The 18,002-nt window shown below is 43.1% G+C and overlaps 1 protein-coding gene across 2 annotated transcripts in view; it reads right to left on the bottom strand.

Annotated features, from left to right (window-relative positions):
* LOC110533484 (RNA-binding protein Nova-1) overlaps positions 1 to 18,002 on the bottom strand; it is a 29,676-nt gene that overhangs the window by 8,946 nt on the left and 2,728 nt on the right. The window contains exons 1-3 of one of the 2 annotated variants that reach the window (XM_021617740.2): positions 16,514 to 16,860; positions 13,391 to 13,534; positions 533 to 699 (exon numbers count right to left, since the gene is read on the bottom strand). In XM_021617740.2, the coding sequence (XP_021473415.1) occupies positions 533 to 699; positions 13,391 to 13,534; positions 16,514 to 16,517 (315 nt within the window). In that variant the 5' untranslated portion in view covers positions 16,518 to 16,860. Of the gene's footprint in view, positions 1 to 532; positions 700 to 13,390; positions 13,535 to 16,513; positions 16,861 to 18,002 lie in introns of those variants that run through there. The other variant, XM_021617739.2, reaches the window with a different exon arrangement.

Genomic DNA, 18,002 nt, shown 5'->3' with positions numbered 1-18,002 from the left:
ATGACTCTGCATGTCTACACTATTGACATGTCAGACAGATCATCGTAGGTAGGGAGGTAACATGCTTTGATCGGTCGTGTTCTATATCTGATAGGTCATTGTCCATGCTATGGTTATGTTAAGTATGGTGGTCGATCATACCCTGACTACACCATTCGCCTCGCGTGCGCGAGCATTGCAAAATACATTTTGAAATCTATATTATTGCGCGCACACACACTGCTCGCACGTGTCAACGAGAGTCTGCGTTGCCAAGGGCTAAAATAGAAGTCAGTTCAGCAAGCTAGCTAAATAGGAGAAATTAGCTAGCAAGTGCAAGCTAGCTCGCTAAATTGCCATGAATGTTTAATGCTTTTCGACCTGTCCACAAACGAATGTAATTGGTTCAGAGTTTGTTTTGATATTTTAACCTGCGTGTCCTGATCGTGTTTGGTGTGGGGGGAGAAAATAAATGTATGCACGATGTCTCGCGTGCGCAGCCGGTTTGGGTTCCGTGTCAGGGTTGGCTGACTGTAATGGACCCGTCTCTCACCTGTTTGACGCGATCGGGGTTGACAGTGGTCTGTGGTTGCAGTATGCTGACTGGCTCTGTTTTCTGGGCGCTCTGGGGCATCTCGCGGACTTTCTCCGCGATGAAGCTGTGGACACCATTTAGCGCCTCGACCGTACCCTGTATCAGACACACCCGCTCTGTGGTTCCTGTGGGGATAGAACAAAAAAGAAACATCACAGTGTATCAGTACTACCCACATGACAAAATACTACAGTTTACTATAGTATACTACAGTACTAAATCATTCTATAGTAAACTCTAGTATACTGTAGAATACTATACTACACACTGTAGTATACCTCAATAATGTGTATTCTTTTATTTTTATATTTTTTTCCTAGTTTTATTAGTCGTATGTATGGGATACGCATGTTATACGCATGGTATAAATCATCCAAGGAAATGCTTACTAACACTTTCTATAGAATGGTATAGTATACTGTAGAATGCTACTGTAAATACTACAGTATACAACAGACCACAAAAACATTACAGTAAATACCTAATTTGCATATACCCTGCCCATTCTCCTCCCATATCTCCCAATTTGTGCCACCCATAAGTGAGAAACTGACATGCCAAGTATAGACCATATATTGTGTTCCCTACAAGTTATAGAAAAGAGTAAAAGCTCTAAACTGTCCGATCTGACTCCAGTCTTACCAACCTACAGTTTATGGAAAATGTGGTTTCCTCAAAGACAAAGCCCTCATTGCTATGTCAAATATAATAAAAAAAATTAAAAACACTATAGTAACGTCACAAAAACCCTAGAGTAAATACTACAGTACAGTGCCTTGCGAAAGTATTCGGCCCCCTTGAACTTTGCAACCTTTTGCCACATTTCAGGCTTCAAACATAAAGATATAAAACTGTATTTTTTTGTGAAGAATCAACAACAAGTGGGGCACAATCATGAAGTGGAACGACATTTATTGGATATTTCAAACTTTTTTAACAAATCAAAAACTGAAAAATTGGGCGTGCAAAATTATTCAGCCCCTTTACTTTCAGTGCAGCAAACTCTCTCCAGAAGTTCAGTGAGGATCTCTGAATGATCCAATGTTGACCTAAATGACTAATGATGATAAATACAATCCACCTGTGTGTAATCAAGTCTCTGTATAAATGCACCTGCACTGTGATAGTCTCAGAGGTCCGTTAAAAGCACAGAGAGCATCATGAAGTACAAGGAACACACCAGGCAGGTCCGAGATACTGTTGTGAAGAAGTTTAAAGCAGGATTTGGATACAAAAAGATTTCCCAAGCTTTAAACATCCCAAGGAGCACTGTGCAAGCGATAATATTGAAATGGAAGGAGTATCAGACCACTGCAAATCTACCAAGACCTGGCCGTCCCTCTAAACTTTCAGCTCATACAAGGAGAAGACTGATCAGAGATGCAGCCAAGAGGCCCATGATCACTCTGGATGAACTGCCAGAGATCTACAGCTGGGGTGGGAGACTCTGTCCATAGGACAACAATCAGTCGTATATTGCACAAATCTGGCCTTTATGGAAGAGTGGCAAGAAGAAAGCCATTTCTTAAAGATATCCATAAAAAGTGTCTGTTAAAGTTTGCCACAAGACACCTGGGAGACACACCAAACATGTGGAAGAAGGTGCTCTGGTCAGATGAAACCAAAATTGAACTTTTTGGCAACAATGCAAAACGTTATGTTTGGCGTAAAAGCAACACAGCTGAACACACCATCCCCAATGTCAAACATGGTGGTGGCAGCATCATGGTTTGGGCCTGCTTTTCTTCAGCAGGGACAGGGAAGATGGTTAAAATTGATGGGAAGATGGATGGAGCCAAATACAGGACCATTCTGGAAGAAAACCTGATGGAGTCTGCAAAAGACCTGAGACTGGGACGGAGATTTGTCTTCCAACAAGACAATGATCCAAAACATAAAGCAAAATCTACAATGGAATGGTTCAAAAATAAACATATCCAGGTGTTAGAATGGCCAAGTCAAAGTCCAGACCTGAATCCAATCGAGAATATGTGGAAAGAACTGAAAACTGCTGTTCACAAATGCTCTCCATCCAACCTCACTGAGCTCGAGCTGTTTTGCAAGGAGGAATGGGAAAAAAATTCAGTCTCTCGATGTGCAAAACTGATAGAGACATACCCCAAGCGACTTACAGCTGTAATCGCAGCAAAAGGTGGCGCTACAAAGTATTAACTTAAGGGGGCTGAATAATTTTGCACGCCCAATTTTTCAATTTTTGATTTGTTAAAAAAGTTTGAAATATCCAATAAATGTCGTTCCACTTCATGATTGTGTCCCACTTGTTGTTGATTCTTCACAAAAAAATACAGTTTTATATCTTTATGTTTGAAGCCTGAAATGTGGCAAAAGGTCGCAAAGTTCAAGGGGGCCGAATACTTTCGCAAGGCACTGTATATGACAGTCTGCAAAAACACTACAATAAATATGACAATATTACTCTGCGTTGCATCGTGCCAAAGAACAGCCCTTAGCCATTGTATATTGGCCATATACCACATCCCCTCAGGCCTTATTGCTTAAATATACCACAGTTATGATGACAAATTACTTGTTTACTGTTGTAAGTATGTTGGTAACCAGTTTATAATAGCACCTCGGGGGTTTGTGGTATATGGCCAATATACCACGGCTAAGGTCTGTATCCAGGCACTCCGCATAGCGTATAAGAACAGCCTTTAGCCGTGGTATATTGGCCATATACCACACCTCCTAGGGCCTTATTGCTTAAGTATACTATAGTCTGCAAAAACACCACAGTAATTACTAGTATATACTACAATTTATTTCTTACAACAGTATTTATACTTTAGTAAGCTGTAAATACTACAGGGTACTACAGTCATGTCCACAAAACTACAGTAAATGCAGTAAAGTCTGTAAAAACACTACAGTGAAAACTATAGTATATAACTATAGTATACTATAGTCTTTTTTTTAAGGGTTGGTAGTTTCTAGCCTAGCGGTTAAGAGCGTTGGGCCTGTTACGTTCCCCAGTTTCGGTGTTGTAGTTTGTATTTGAGTGTGTTTTCAGGAGATGGCTTCCTGAATTCTCCCCAAGCAGCTGATTGGTCGACTCCGTGGCTAATTGGAGAGCAGACCCCGCCCACTCGGCAGGATGCAGCCGTCACCAATTACCCATTTCTTCTGAAGCTATATAAAATCCAGTGTTCTGTTCAGGAGAGAGATCATTGCAGAGAGATTGATTGTATATCCTGAGATGATTGCTGAGAGAGGAGGCTGATAGTTGAGGGTTATATAGTGTTGGTTGTTTCTCAGAAAGCGATTTGGTATGTACTATGTTAGTTGTTGCTGAGGGAGCTGATTGGTTATGTCTGTTATGCGTTATAGGACACACTGTTTTTATTGTTGAAATTGTTTGTTATTCTGTTTCATTTGTTCCCAGGGGGGAAGGGGAAGGCACCTAGGGAGTGCTTAGGCAAGAGGCATACATATACCCGTAGTATATTCACTGTCTAGGCACACTAGGTAAGACCTGGGCGGACCAGCCCCTGTATTTTGGCTAGGGCACCAGGTGATGCTAAATTAGGTAAGTAGTGGGTAGGCAGATAGGAGAAGGGGCTTTAATAATGACTTTGTTTTGGTTCCGTCCAGCCCCTTTTCCCCATATTACCGTGTGAAGGAATACATTCCTAGTAAACAGTAAATTCTCTGCCTTTTGTCATCCTTACTCGCACCTACAGTCCATACCTTTTTCACTTCACGGAGAGATGAGTTGTAGCAGGGTGTTGCGTTCCCTCTTCATAGAGGTGTAATATAATGGGGTCTCATCCGGGATTCCATTAAACCCACCGGACCCTGCTGCTCTCTGTGATTGATGATTGAGGTGTGATGGTAGGTTGTGAATTTGGATGACTTGTTTAGTTAGTGTGTTCAGTAGACTGCATTGTACAAGATGGCTGCCTCAGCCATCTCCAAGTTTTTTGAAGCGCCCTCTATTGATTGTTTGGTGAGGTTGCGGAAAGTAGAACTTTTCGCTGTAGCTGACCATTATGGCCTCTTCGTCCCTGAGAAAGCCCAAAAGGCTGAGCTTATGGTGCTAGTCAGGGAGGGATTAGTGAGAGAACGAATTCTCTCATTGAAAGATGATGAGAGGGAGGCTTCAGGAGAGGAGATGGGTAGACCGTCCGATGCCAAGTCGGAGGACAGGGCGGAGGAAGGGGTTGCTCGTACCCCCTTTACATTGCCCCGATTTGTGAGGCTGGCCCGTTTAGAAATGCAGCAAAAAGATAAAGAGACACAGATGAATTTTGAATTTGAAATTAGGAAAATAGAAGCCGACAAAGGAGGTGAGGATCCGACGGCTGGAGCTAGATGCTGGCTCCAGTGCAACTCCACAAGCTGCTTATCATCAAGTCCACTTCGATGTGAGTTAAAATATTGCTTTAGTTCCTCCATTTCGAGAGTCGGAAGTTGATTCTTATTTCTCTGCGTTTGAGAATGTGGCCGCTGCGCTGCATTGGCCACTCGAGGTTTGACCGCTCCTGTTACAATGTAAATTGTCTGGGAAAGCCCAGGAAGTAGTAGCTGCTCTCTCCCTGGAAGACTGTTTACACTACGATACGGTTAAAACCACTGTGTTGCGGGCTTATGAGTTGGTGCCTGGAACTTATAGGCAGCGCTTCAGGAACTACAAGAAAACATCTCACCGTACGTTTGTTGAGTTTGCTAGGGACAAAGAGTCTCTGTTTAATCACTGGTGTTCAGCCAGTAAAGCTAACACCTTTGCTGATATTCGGGAGTTGATGCTGTTGGAGGACTTTAAAAGCAACCTCCCAGATAATTTTAAATGAACTACAATTCTATCTTCTGTTTCGGGTTGTTCAAATGTGCGAGTAAGGATGACAAGAGGCAGAGAATGTACCGTTTACTAGGAATTTATTCCTTCACACGGTAATATGGGGAAAGGGGGCTGGACGGAACCAAAGCAAAGAAAGTAAATGTCAAAGTCCCCCTCTCCTATCTAACCTGCCTACCCACTACCTATCTAACCTACCCTCTCCTATCTAACCTGCCTACCCACTACCTATCTAACCTACCCTCTCCTATCTAACCTACCCTCTCCTATCTAACCTGCCTACCCACTACCTATCTAACCTGCCTACCCACTACCTATCTAACCTACCCTCTCCTATCTAACCTGCCTACCCACTACCTATCTAACCTGCCTACCCACTACCTATCTAACCTACCCTATCCTATCTAACCTGCCTACCCACTACCTATCTAACCTGCCTACCCACTACCTATCTAACCTACCCTCTCCTATCTAACCTGCCTACCCACTACCTATCTAACTTACCCTCTCCTATCTAACCTGCCTACCCACTACCTATCTAACTTAGCACCACCTGGTGCGCTAACCAAAATACAAGGGGGTGGTCCACCCAGGTCTAGTGTGCCTAGACAGTGAATATACTACGGGTATATGTATGCCCGCGGGCCTCTTGCCTAAGCACTCCCTAGGTGCCTTCCCCTTCCCCCCTGGGAACCGAAAGGTCGCTGGTTCGAATCTCTGAGCCGGCAAGGTGGAAAAATCAGCCGTTCTGCCCTTGAGCAAGGCAGTTAATCCCCAACAGCAACTGCTCCCCGGGTGCCGTGGACGTCGATTAAGGCAGCCACCACACCTCTCAGATTCAGAGGGGTTGGGCTAGATGTGGAAGACACATTTGGGTTGAATGCATTAAGTTGTGCAACTGACTAAGTTTTCCCTTACTACGGCATCACAGTCTTGTGAGAACGTAGATTATTGTGCCTTGGGGTCAGCGTCTGCTGTGGTTGTAGCATATCACTTACAAGAGGCTTCCTTGTTCAATTTAACAAACAGGATTTCTTGGATGAAACATGTTTTTGCCAAGGATCTATTTGACAAAAAGTATTGTTGCAAAGCAACCCCATTTATAACTGAATAGCTACTTATGCAGTGACTATTTGCAGAAAAAAAATAATGCTTGAGTTTTGATAAGTTTCGTTACACAGTGGTGCTAACAGCCAACCTATCCAATAATACTCGACCCCCATATAGGAGCTCAAAAACAGAGCAGCTGAATGAGAAGCTCGGGTAACAAACCACTGGGGGGACAAAGGATTCCTCCTAGATGATGTAACTCTTCCAGGGCCCTGAAATTCTGGGCCTATCCTCGCCCCCCTACCTCGTGAATAGACTCCACACATCCTTCCCTCGTTGAGGCATCTTTCTACACCCCCTTTGTCGGCCCTACCGGAATTCTGTTGCCATGGTTAAGGAGCTGCGCCGTAGGAACAGGTGATGCAATCGCATGTCCTTTCTACAGCCTGCATCTTCTCTTCCTTTGACTGTTTATCTTTCTTTCTCTTACTCCCCTTGCTCTCTTTCTTTCATTCCTTTGCACATTTAAATACTTCTATGCCCACATTATTCATTCAATCTCACACCACCAGCCTTACAATAAACACTACATTGTGTTATGTCTATCAAAACACAAATACAAATAAATTAATCAAATCGTGAAATGACAGCAATCTGATCAAATCCAACAATCCAATAAGTGAAACATTTCTTCAATGCTAGTGACAACTAAGAGTCATCCAAACGTTTTAACTCAGGGGAGTACCCTCCTATAAGGAAGACCTGCTGATTGAGACTGGCCTGTTAGTTTTGTGGGCGACACTGCTCCACTCAAGCCAGCCAGGGCTTTTGTGTTCCTTTCCTTTTAATGTGATTCCATCTCCCCTTACAGGACTGGGTGATACACATCTGCCCCTAGAAGCACCTGTTGACATTCAGGAAATATCCATCAAGAGTTATCAAAACACACAGCCCACAAAGTCTGGGGACGGTCCAGGATCTCACTCGATCTCAATCCAACTCCGAACCCTGACTGGTCGCCACTGTTCCCATTTTAGAGTCCAGAGCAAAGACATTCAACTTTATTGGCTTTCACTAGTTATGTTATGTAGTATGGACAGAGTATAGTCCGTATGGAGCTATTGTGCGTTTGTGTATACCTGTGCCTGAAAGTGCTGTCATGCATTCAAGACTGAGACTGATTAAGAACTACAATTGTTTCTTTCCAGGCAATTTGGGTGGGATTGAGGTTCTCTGGGAGCATGGTTTACTTGACAGCGTTATTAGGAGCAGCTATAATGCAGGTTCTGATGTGTGTAATACACATTTTAATAACCGTGTGTTTAATCTTAGAGGGAATTCTGGCACACAGGGCAGCAGTTCCTGAGGCAAAATGAAGAAGGAGCTTGAATCTGTAGTCCAGTTGCATCAGTCCAAAGCCTTACCCTGCAGATCTTTAACTGCAGAGGGCTATAAAGTGGTAACAACCACTTTATTTCACTCTGAATACTAAAAAGGCTGTCTTCAAAGCATTTCAATGAGGTTACTTAATTGTGCAACCTGCTTTTTATTATGGACAAAATGGACTGACTTGGTGTAGTTTTTCAGGGTGAGGTCAGTCTGTTTTTCAGCTAATCGAAAACATCAGCACCATATTCCTATGGTATATTACATCATATCAATTTTATCTGTTCATGCAGCACAGTGTGTAACTTTATATGCTAGCTGGGCTGATGGCCAGCTGCACAAAGCAGGGAGTCTGGATTTTTGGTTGTAAGATCTTTGCACCCTTACCAGGGGCTCTCAGCTTCCTTTGCAGCTGCTGTGTACAGTATGAGTGAACAGTATGTTGTTTACATACGGGTGAAGAGTAATCTTGTCATGTAAGGTATCAGTAAGGATGCGATCGGATCACAAAAAGGGGTCTGGGGCTATTCTTTACTATGCAAACAAAACCCTGTAGAGACAGCACGATGCCATCTAATCTGGATCAAACTTTTAAGAACAAATGCTATGAGAAAAACCGACTCGGGAGAGAGGGGAGGAGGAAACTTGGCATAGTGAGAGAGCATCTTGAGTACAGCTGGGGCAGGGTCACTTCCAGAGAGAGCGAGAGATTGTAAAAGGTTATTTCTGGGCCTGCCCTCCTGTCCCCTCCCCTCACACACAATCATGCATCATCCACACCCTTCACTAATCTCCAGTCATCTATCTCAGGCCGCCACAGCAGGGCCTAGTCGTACAGATCCCATTCCCATCGAGGCCTTCTCCCATTCATGATTTCATGTCTTACACTGGCAGATGGGAGACGGGAGCTGCTGGGATTGTTCTAACCGTGGCTATCACTATTGAGTGGATTGCTAGGGGAAATAGCTCTGTCTGTCTCCTTGTTGTGCTGTAGGAAGGGCAAGCCAGGGCAGCTGCAGTGTTACAGGTTAAGAGGTGATCTGTGCTTACTGGTATTAACATGACATGTCAGCACAGTCCTCTCATAGCTGAACACAGAATGGAGATTGAAGGAAAACTCATTGCAATGGTATAGCCTACCCTTTTAATTAAAAACACATGTTAGATCAAATATTGTGGCCTAATTTACGATGTGTTTACACTTAGTTCAGTAGGGAATAAATCACAAAAGGTAGAACAAAAATTAAGGTTACATACTTGCGGTAACAAAAAATGTTGTAAAAATTACTTTCAATTGATTAGCTTTGTTTGTTGTCTTTTAATTCCTTAGGCAAATAACAGGTGTAAACTTTGTACAGGTGCAAATGCCTCGTATATTGAAGTTTCTGGAAGAGAAATTCTGGCCCATTGTGTGAGATGGTGTAGTAGTTTAATTCGCTGCCAGTACCATCTCCCTGAACTCTTCACTCATCGCAATAATGAGGAGGGGGAGGGGCAGAGCAGGTGGTGCCCCAACAACCCATCCACCACCCAGAGAGAGGAGGATACAAAAGCACAACTGCTTCAATGTGTGTTTTCTAGGTAGACAAAGAAAGTAGTGCTGATATGCAACAGTAAGCCATAACTAGAGTTTATTTTCAGCGTGTCATGGTTACCATCGATGAATCCAGTTTTTCAGATATTGCAGAAGTGGGGAGAAATTTCCATCTAAGAAATGGATACCCAAAAAATGTATTTTTTGTACTTCTATTCTTTGACAAGGTTCATTCATCTTTGCTAATGTTTAGTCAAGGTGCAGTATATCACTCCTTCCGTTTAGCAGAAAATAGGCCATATTTGAGCCATATTGCCTTTTTGATTTCTGCAGGAAGTTTAATCCTTATTTTCTACATGTAGCTCATCTATAATTGGTTGCTTGAGGCAATCACAGAATTGACTAAAAGCCATATATTGTAAAAGGGAACAAAAGCCAGTACATGAATTCCTTTCCATTTATGCATCTGTATGGTACAGAAATGCGTTCAGTTTAACAATACCACAGTCCATTGTCTATGTGTTGAAAATAGGCGATCAGTACAAAATAAATAACATCATTTGGTTCAATTAGTTATAACAAAAGAGATCTGGACTTAATCAAAAGTGAGCCGCTGAACACCTGTTATTTTTCATCAGGTTGGAGCTTCCTTAGCCATGAAGGACAAACGCAGATACTTTTCTGTGGCTCGGGCATTTCTCTTCCGAGGACAAGATGCTTCAGCACCAAGCAGGGAGTGCAGTGACCTCCATCAGTGTGGGGTCATTGGGGAAAACATGAGCATTTTTTTCCCATGTTGACATGTTTTTTAACAAGGCCCTATTGGGCGACTAGTGCTTTCAGTGTACCTTACATGTCCTTGACATTAGACAATGTGCTCCCTCCATCTTGGAGTAAAATGGCAGCCAGGCAGCTAAGAGGGAAATTGATTAAATGCGGTCTTTACATTGTAGCAGAATGAAGAATGATAGTACTTCTGGGGAATACAGACTTTACACAGAAATGGGATCAGCTCCCTGCTAAGAGCACAGCCAAACTGAAAGAGAAATTGCTTGCATCTTTAAATGATACTCCTGTGTCAATAGCAGCTGTATCATCTGCATGGGTCATTTGTCTGGGCACAAATACTGTGCATTTGGAAGGTTAGATCAAACTGGTTGGGCTCCCCAGTTGGAATTCAAACTGCAGCATAACCAATGAAAAACAGTCTTCTACTGAACTTCGATTCAGAGAGTGCCATGGGTTTGGTGCTCTTACTTGTGTGTAAGCCTTTTCCCCAACAACAAAAATTGTGGCTCTACCGAGAGTTGTCTTTCGACCAATATATTGTTCAAAATGTTAAAACATGTATTTAATAAAATAAACTATATGCACTGAGCTTGTCTGATGCTTTAAGCTCACTGTTTGATGAAATAATTTAGACACACTTATGACTCTAAAGGGATCCGACCGCAATTTAATTGATTGCGCTGGGCCAGGCTCAGACAGGGAGTGACTGTGTGACTAGCACCAGTTGTCTCGCTCTCCTCCCTGCTGCAGCGACCACCACAGAACATCAACAGTGTGTATAGTGTGGTCTCTCTCTCCTCCCTGCTGCAGCGACCACCACAGAACATCAACAGTGTGTATAGTGTTGTCTCTCTCTCCTCCCTGCTGCAGCGACCACCACAGAACATCAACAGTGTGTATAGTGTGGTCTCTCTCTCCTCCCTGCTGCAGCGACCACCACAGAACATCAACAGTGTGTATAGTGTTGTCTCTCTCTCCTCCCTGCTGCAGCGACCACCACAGAACATCAACAGTGTGTATAGTGTTGTCTCTCTCTCCTCCCTGCTGCAGCGACCACCACAGAACATCAACAGTGTGTATAGTGTTGTCTCTCTCTCCTCCCTGCTGCAGCGACCACCACAGAACATCAACAGTGTGTATAGTGTTGTCTCTCTCTCCTCCCTGCTGCAGTGACCACCACAGAACATCAACAGTGTGTATAGTGTTGTCTCTCTCTCCTCCCTGCTGCAGTGACCACCACAGAACATCAACAGTGTGTATAGTGTTGTCTCTCTCTCCTCCCTGCTGCAGTGACCACCACAGAACATCAACAGTGTGTATAGTGTTGTCTCTCTCTCCTCCCTGCTGCAGTGACCACCACAGAACATCAACAGTGTGTATAGTGTTGTCTCTCTCTCCTCCCTGCTGCAGCGACCACCACAGAACATCAACAGTGTGTATAGTGTTGTCTCTCTCTCCTCCCTGCTGCAGTGACCACCACAGAACATGAAGTGTTTATCTCGCTGTCCGTGTTGCTGAAGCTGCAACATAATTACAGCCATTTCTGACTGAAAAGTTCTGCTACCGAAATCCTTACTTTGTTTAGGAAAAACATTCCCTAATCCCTCAACCCTTGCTCTCTTTACTTGACACACGTATGCATCACATGCACGTGACCAATGGGGCCTGACCTATAGCATATCATAATCACATCAATAAATTGTTGATTTATTTTACGTAACATGTGACAGCAAAATGGATGCAGAGGACGTGAAAAAGACACTCAAAACAGAGGAATGTTTTACTGGTTGCTCAGGAAGTTGTGTGGGGGACATTTGACTTCGTTGTGGAAACTACTAGAGATCAAGAAAAATAAGGAAGGTAGGGAGCAAGTTCTGCGTGCATATTATGAGTGCCAAAAAGGTGCTGTTAGATTACAATATTATTTTTTTCAAACTATTTGGAACAGTGTAAACAACACTAAATACATTATAAGCTTACCTTTTTTGTAAAGACCTTATTACAGCAAGACTAAAAACAGTCCCATGCATTTGTGAATGCAATTGCCAACGTGGAACGGTTTATTTATAGTTTAGGCTAATTATTCAATGCTCCCTTTGTTATTTCATTTTAAAACTAAAATGCTTGATTGCATTTCAAATCATGAATGACTCATATGCTGTGTGATGACATGAACTAATTAATGATTGGTTGATACAGTAGCCTATAAATGTGTATATGTGTGTGTGTATGTGTGTGTGTATATATATATATATATATATATATATATATATATATATATATATATATATAAACTAAGGAAGTTACGGTATTTAGACAGCTAAACAGGATGTGCTCTCAGGCCTACAGCTCCATGGTGGTTATACTAAGCCTACTAATGATAATGACATTGCTAATTATTATAATGATGATAATAATTGTAATAATAACAATAAGGAGGGTATAGGAGCGAGAGGCTGTTCTAACAAAATAAAGTGTAAACCCTTTATTACAGCATAGCAAAGATTAAAAACAGACATTTGTGAAATTGCTTTATCCGACATGTTGTGGTTGAATGAGGCTTGGAGCTCACAGAATCAGTACGCTATTAAACAAACACTCAAATAGGCAACAGAAGCAGAATCTGTCTTATTTCTGTAGAAAAATATGGATGATTTATAGTCAGGCACATTCAACAGTGAGGCTATTGATTATAGACCTAATTAAGATGGGGTTTCCTCTCTCCTTAATTTTCTTAGACAATTAAGTCAAGGGCTGTTTCCTCATCTCCTGACTCCGCTGGTGCTTCCGCCACATTGTTCTCAACACCAATATACTGGATAACTTTGCTATTATGCACATAGCAACATGGTCGAGGAAAAGGTGCCAATTCAACAGCAGAATGATGTTTAAGAACCACAGACCGCAACGCTGGAGAAAGCGCATGTTATACAATTGTATTATTTTTCTTAGTGTTGCACCATTGTTCTTACATAATATAGCCATATACAATTTCAGTAGCACGTCTTACAGTGATGGACTGTGCCATCCCCACGGCCTCCACAATGGATTAGTCCACTGAGACAGGTGCGACTCAGACAGGTGTCTTGTGCACCATGAAAAGAACTCAAAGATTTACGACTGACTGTTCGACTTAAGAAATCTCAGTCGACCAACAGCCTATCGACCAAACAATCGACCAGTCAACTAAACGGGGTCAGCCCTAAAGCCTTTACATTTGGACAAAGTGAGGTCCACTTACCTGGGTAGAAGTCTTTGGATTTGGACAGCTTGATGGTGGCGCCCGTCTCTTTCTGCAGCTGTACGATGGTCTGGCCACCCTTGCCAATTATAGAGCCGGCTGCATAGCTGGGGATCAGCACCTTCAGGAAGTACTCACCCTCCTCTGTAGGGACAGAGACAAACAGACAGGAGGTCAGAGCTAGTAAAGAGGCTCTAGTCTACACACATTATATACACCATACTGAAAGTAACCCATTCAACTCAGCCGATACACGCCTGCAGCACGGAGTAGACTACAATTCACATTCACAATGTATCGCTTCTGGGTCCATTCAATCATTCACAATAGGAACATGTACATGTCAGATGCATACACTTGAATAGGTAGCTAGCCACATATCTTCTTTTCACACTGGTTTTGGTAGGTAGGAATCTAGAGAGAGTTTTCATTTCGGAGTGTGATTCTTTTGTATCCTCTAGTCTCACATTTCATCAGAGTTTGGTGACACGTTCTGTATTCTGTCCCAGATTTCCTGTTGAGTAAATGCTGACCTCCTTTCCAGTTTGCAGAGGTCTAATTTTAACTGTTTTCAAGGAGTTTTAGTATCCTTTATCAGAATCTTCGGACAAAATATCTCATTTGCGGTCCAATTCAAGCCAACTCCTACATAATGTTATCAATCCAAGAGACAAAGGAGAACATAAAGAACATCAGAATAATGTGAAAATTATATAATGTAATAACATTACTCTGAATTTTACTCACACAGGACTATGTCAAAACACTTAGATCATATGCTTGCAGTGCATGAAATCCAACCCAGTGATCCTGAGTAATGAATGTTAGGGATGCAAGCTTAAGGGACTGAAATCCCTCAGATTTGATCAAACTGGATACTTCCAAGAAGACAAACTCAATATCCTCCCATTTAAAAGGGGGTTCAGTGGCTTACAACACTGTCTTGTATCAGTCAGAGACTGATATCGTGTCAGCTCAAAGAATTGACCAACCAAACCTTTTGTTCTTCAACCTTTTAATTCAGAATGTTCCCCTCCATACACGTAATGGCTAATCAAAAAGACTTACTGTAACCATCACCCAGGTGAGCACTAGCAGTGTGTGTCAATCCAAACAAATCCAGATTGGGGAGGCTAAATTCAGACAAGAGCAATCAACCTAATGTTGGACACAGTGCCAATTACTGTGAATACCAACCCAAATATGGTGGATAAATGAAGATGTCCCACTCAGGCAGTTTACAATTGAAAAAAATGGTCACAGTACCGGTCTGCTTAAGAGGTAAATCTCCCATAGACACCAATGCGATAGCAGCTGGGTCTGGTCTGTTTTGTTCATTGACTGTAGGCCTATATTAACCAGAATAAATGAGCAACTGGGATGACTCACATCCTCTTCCATCTCTGTACCAACCAACACCTGGTTGTGCTGTTCCAGACATAAGTAATCAACAGGGGAGACCGACATGTGACCTATGTATGAACCTGTGTGCACAATAAGTACCCAATATCACCCCTGAAATCAATTAGATATTAGTAGCCTACATCATTCTAATATGTTTTTTCAGATATCATCTATTATTTTTAACATACGTTTTTCAATGAATGACGTCACTTTGGGACATCTTCAATGCCTCAACCAGCAACAAGGCTGACGTCACTCTGTCAAGAAGGCACGTTCAAAGAACTGTTCATATATGCATACAAACGTGTTTCCAATACAGACCAGCACAAAAATATAATGATGATATCACAACATTGTTGTTAGTTTTAGGGGTGATTTTGGGTGCCAACACCAAGATGCGTGTTTGCCTGTGTCGTCGTTGTATAGCTTCATGCAGGGGGATGGATCTGCAGGCTTGTCCAGGGAAGATGGATGGATAGAGCTCTGCACACATCGATGTCACTGTTCTAAGACTGACCTTCTGTTTGCCTCCAAAATGGGATCATTAGATCCTGATCATAATGATTGTGGCACTGTGACATCTAGGGATTTCACAGTCCCTCTACGTGTCAGCTCTCTACTGATTCTTTTAAAATGCCCCTCGTGTTCCATTTGGGTCTCTCAATACAGTCATGACATGTTGATTTCTCAAATCCAAAGTCAATTAGATTTCATTCTGTTACCTCGGACACACTACTAAAACTACTAGAACCAACATTTACATTCAACATGTCTAGTCCGTCAACACATCTATATTGTAAATCACACTGATTTATGTTTTAGCCTTTCTGAGAACATCTGTCATACCTTTATCAATCAGAGAGAAACCATTATGACGGCATTACACTCTTGACTCAAACCATATCATTAGCCAAGGCCCTTTTCTGCTTGGATTTCTGCTTTCTACTCTGCTCATCTTCCCCTTTCAGAGAAACATAATGATAGATGACCTTGATGAAAAAGTAAAGACCATTGCTCAGACATTGACATTGTCTTCATGGAGCTACAGGCTCTTTTCTACTGTCAGTCAGGGGACAAATGTTACTACATCTCTCCACACAGGGCAAACTGAACAATAGGAATGGAACAGTGGAAATGCCCTCTATTAGACCTGTGTTGGCAGGAGTGTACAAGTCCCCGTTTCTATGTGTCTTAAAACCAGGGTGAAACCAGCATGGGAGAGCATACCATTGAGATTCCCTCCATTGCCCTCACAGCAGCGTTTTGTCATTAGTCAATAATTAATTCCATCCTAGTGTCTGAAAAATCACAGTAACAGGTTTCAATGGTGTCATGTGGTAGAGTAAACATGGCAATCTGTTGCTGCAATCCGCCAGGGGAATGGGAGCAGTATGGGGCATGTTGGGGAGCTAACGTTAAGCCAGTTGAGGGTGTTGAGTTCAAACCCATGCATCTAATACTGGGGGGACAGCTTGGAGACAGACAACGAGCCAAACGTGTTTAGTGAAGTCACTCAACGGGGGTGGGCCCCCACCCCCCCACTACCCCTCCAAATACCCACTCTGCATGTCAATGGACCAACCTGCCGCTGACAGGCAGCAAGGACGATGGAACAAAACGGGCAATAATGAGCAGATGAGATTTCAGGTAATCAAATATAGAGAGTTGAGTGTGATAAATGAATTCAACAAGTCATAACAAAAACAGTTTGGCTCTTACCCATTCTGAGATCTGCTGGTAAAATCCTCTGTCAGATCGCCATCAATGCCGGGGTACAATCTCTTAAGGGTACCTTAACGTTAGGCTAGTCATAGGTGAAATGGTGGCGTTGAGGAATGCGGCCAGTCAACCTTTTTCACCGAGGTCTAATACATCAGTGGGTTAAAAAAAAAAGATTTCACCGCAACATCCAAGTCATGCCTGCAGCTGGTCAGAGCCTCAATTGTCTAAGAAAATGCTAATGCTGGCTCTCAGTGTTTTCAGTGAAAGACGCCACGCATTGTTCAAGCCTGCACCGGTTTGAAGGGGGGGGTCTTCCCTGCCGCATCACCCTTTTCACTGCTCTCATCCATATTCATCGAGTGGCCCGTCCGTCTGCAGCAGCGTGGACGACTGACAACTCGTCTGGCCAATGGGCAGCCTCCTCCAACAGCACGTCATGCCCCCACCCCCCAATGCCTGTCCCCAAAAAATTAGATTTTCTCCCCCAGTCCGCCTCTTTTGACGCAGCACTATAAAGCGTAGCGGCCCATTCAATTTCTTTTTCCGTTGAAAATTACAAAAGTGAAACAGGTAGTGGGGTTGGTTTGTGCGTTTCATGGGAGAGAGCGTGGGGTTACCTTGAGTGATGATTGAAAAGGTGTGTGGATGCAGTGAGTGGATGATGGTGGAGGAGGAGAGGAGTGATCTGAGTGTGTGCTCCGTACAACCCCTCTCCAATCTCTCCCACCCCTCTTCCCTCAGACGGCCATGTTTGAGCGGGAGGGGGGGCTCATCAACCACTGCAAATGGCAGTGCCGCAGAATGGTGTAGGTGGGGGGAGGAGGGCGACGAAGCCAATCACTACGTCTATAAATCGTATAGACTATAGAGAGCAGTATCCTGTGTGGGTGGGGGGGTTGGCTCTGCTCAGTAGTCATTTCCAGGGAACCTCTAGAAATACTAGTACCATTTGTCTTGCCGCTTTGTTCATTTTCTAGATACATTTCCAATGTCTTTAAATCATAGAGCAAACTGGGGTAATAACTGAGGCAGATAAACATCTTTGCGACCGTCTTCCAGTAAATTATACCAATAAACCATTAATTGTGTCACCAGGACTCACTGTTGTGGCTACATAAGCATTGTCTCTCTGTAGGCTCCCCCCTCTCTCCCTCTGCCACCTGGCAAATTCATAGTCCGCTCACGTCACATTGCTCTGCAAGGGCACCTGTGTCCTTCTCCCCCCCCCCCCAAGAACCCAGCTCACATTCCTCTGCCAACCCTTCCATTAGCAACATTACCATATCATACCTAATCCAAGACATGGGTAATTACAGGCTAAATTAGCATGAGCAATGAATGAAAAATGTTAGTTTTGAGGAGAGGGGTGTTGGTGATTTTTTTTAAAGGAAAAAGAAATAGGCTACCTCCTCGAGTTGGGCAGTAATTCTCCAGCAATCCTAAATGCACAATAAGCACACAGCAGTGAAACCTCCAGCAGCTTACT

Source organism: Oncorhynchus mykiss, chromosome 10 (assembly GCF_013265735.2).
Source record: "Oncorhynchus mykiss isolate Arlee chromosome 10, USDA_OmykA_1.1, whole genome shotgun sequence".
NCBI lineage: Eukaryota > Metazoa > Chordata > Actinopteri > Salmoniformes > Salmonidae > Oncorhynchus > Oncorhynchus mykiss.
Note: the sequence above shows the minus strand (reverse complement) of the source record. Positions and strands in the feature narration are given on the sequence as shown.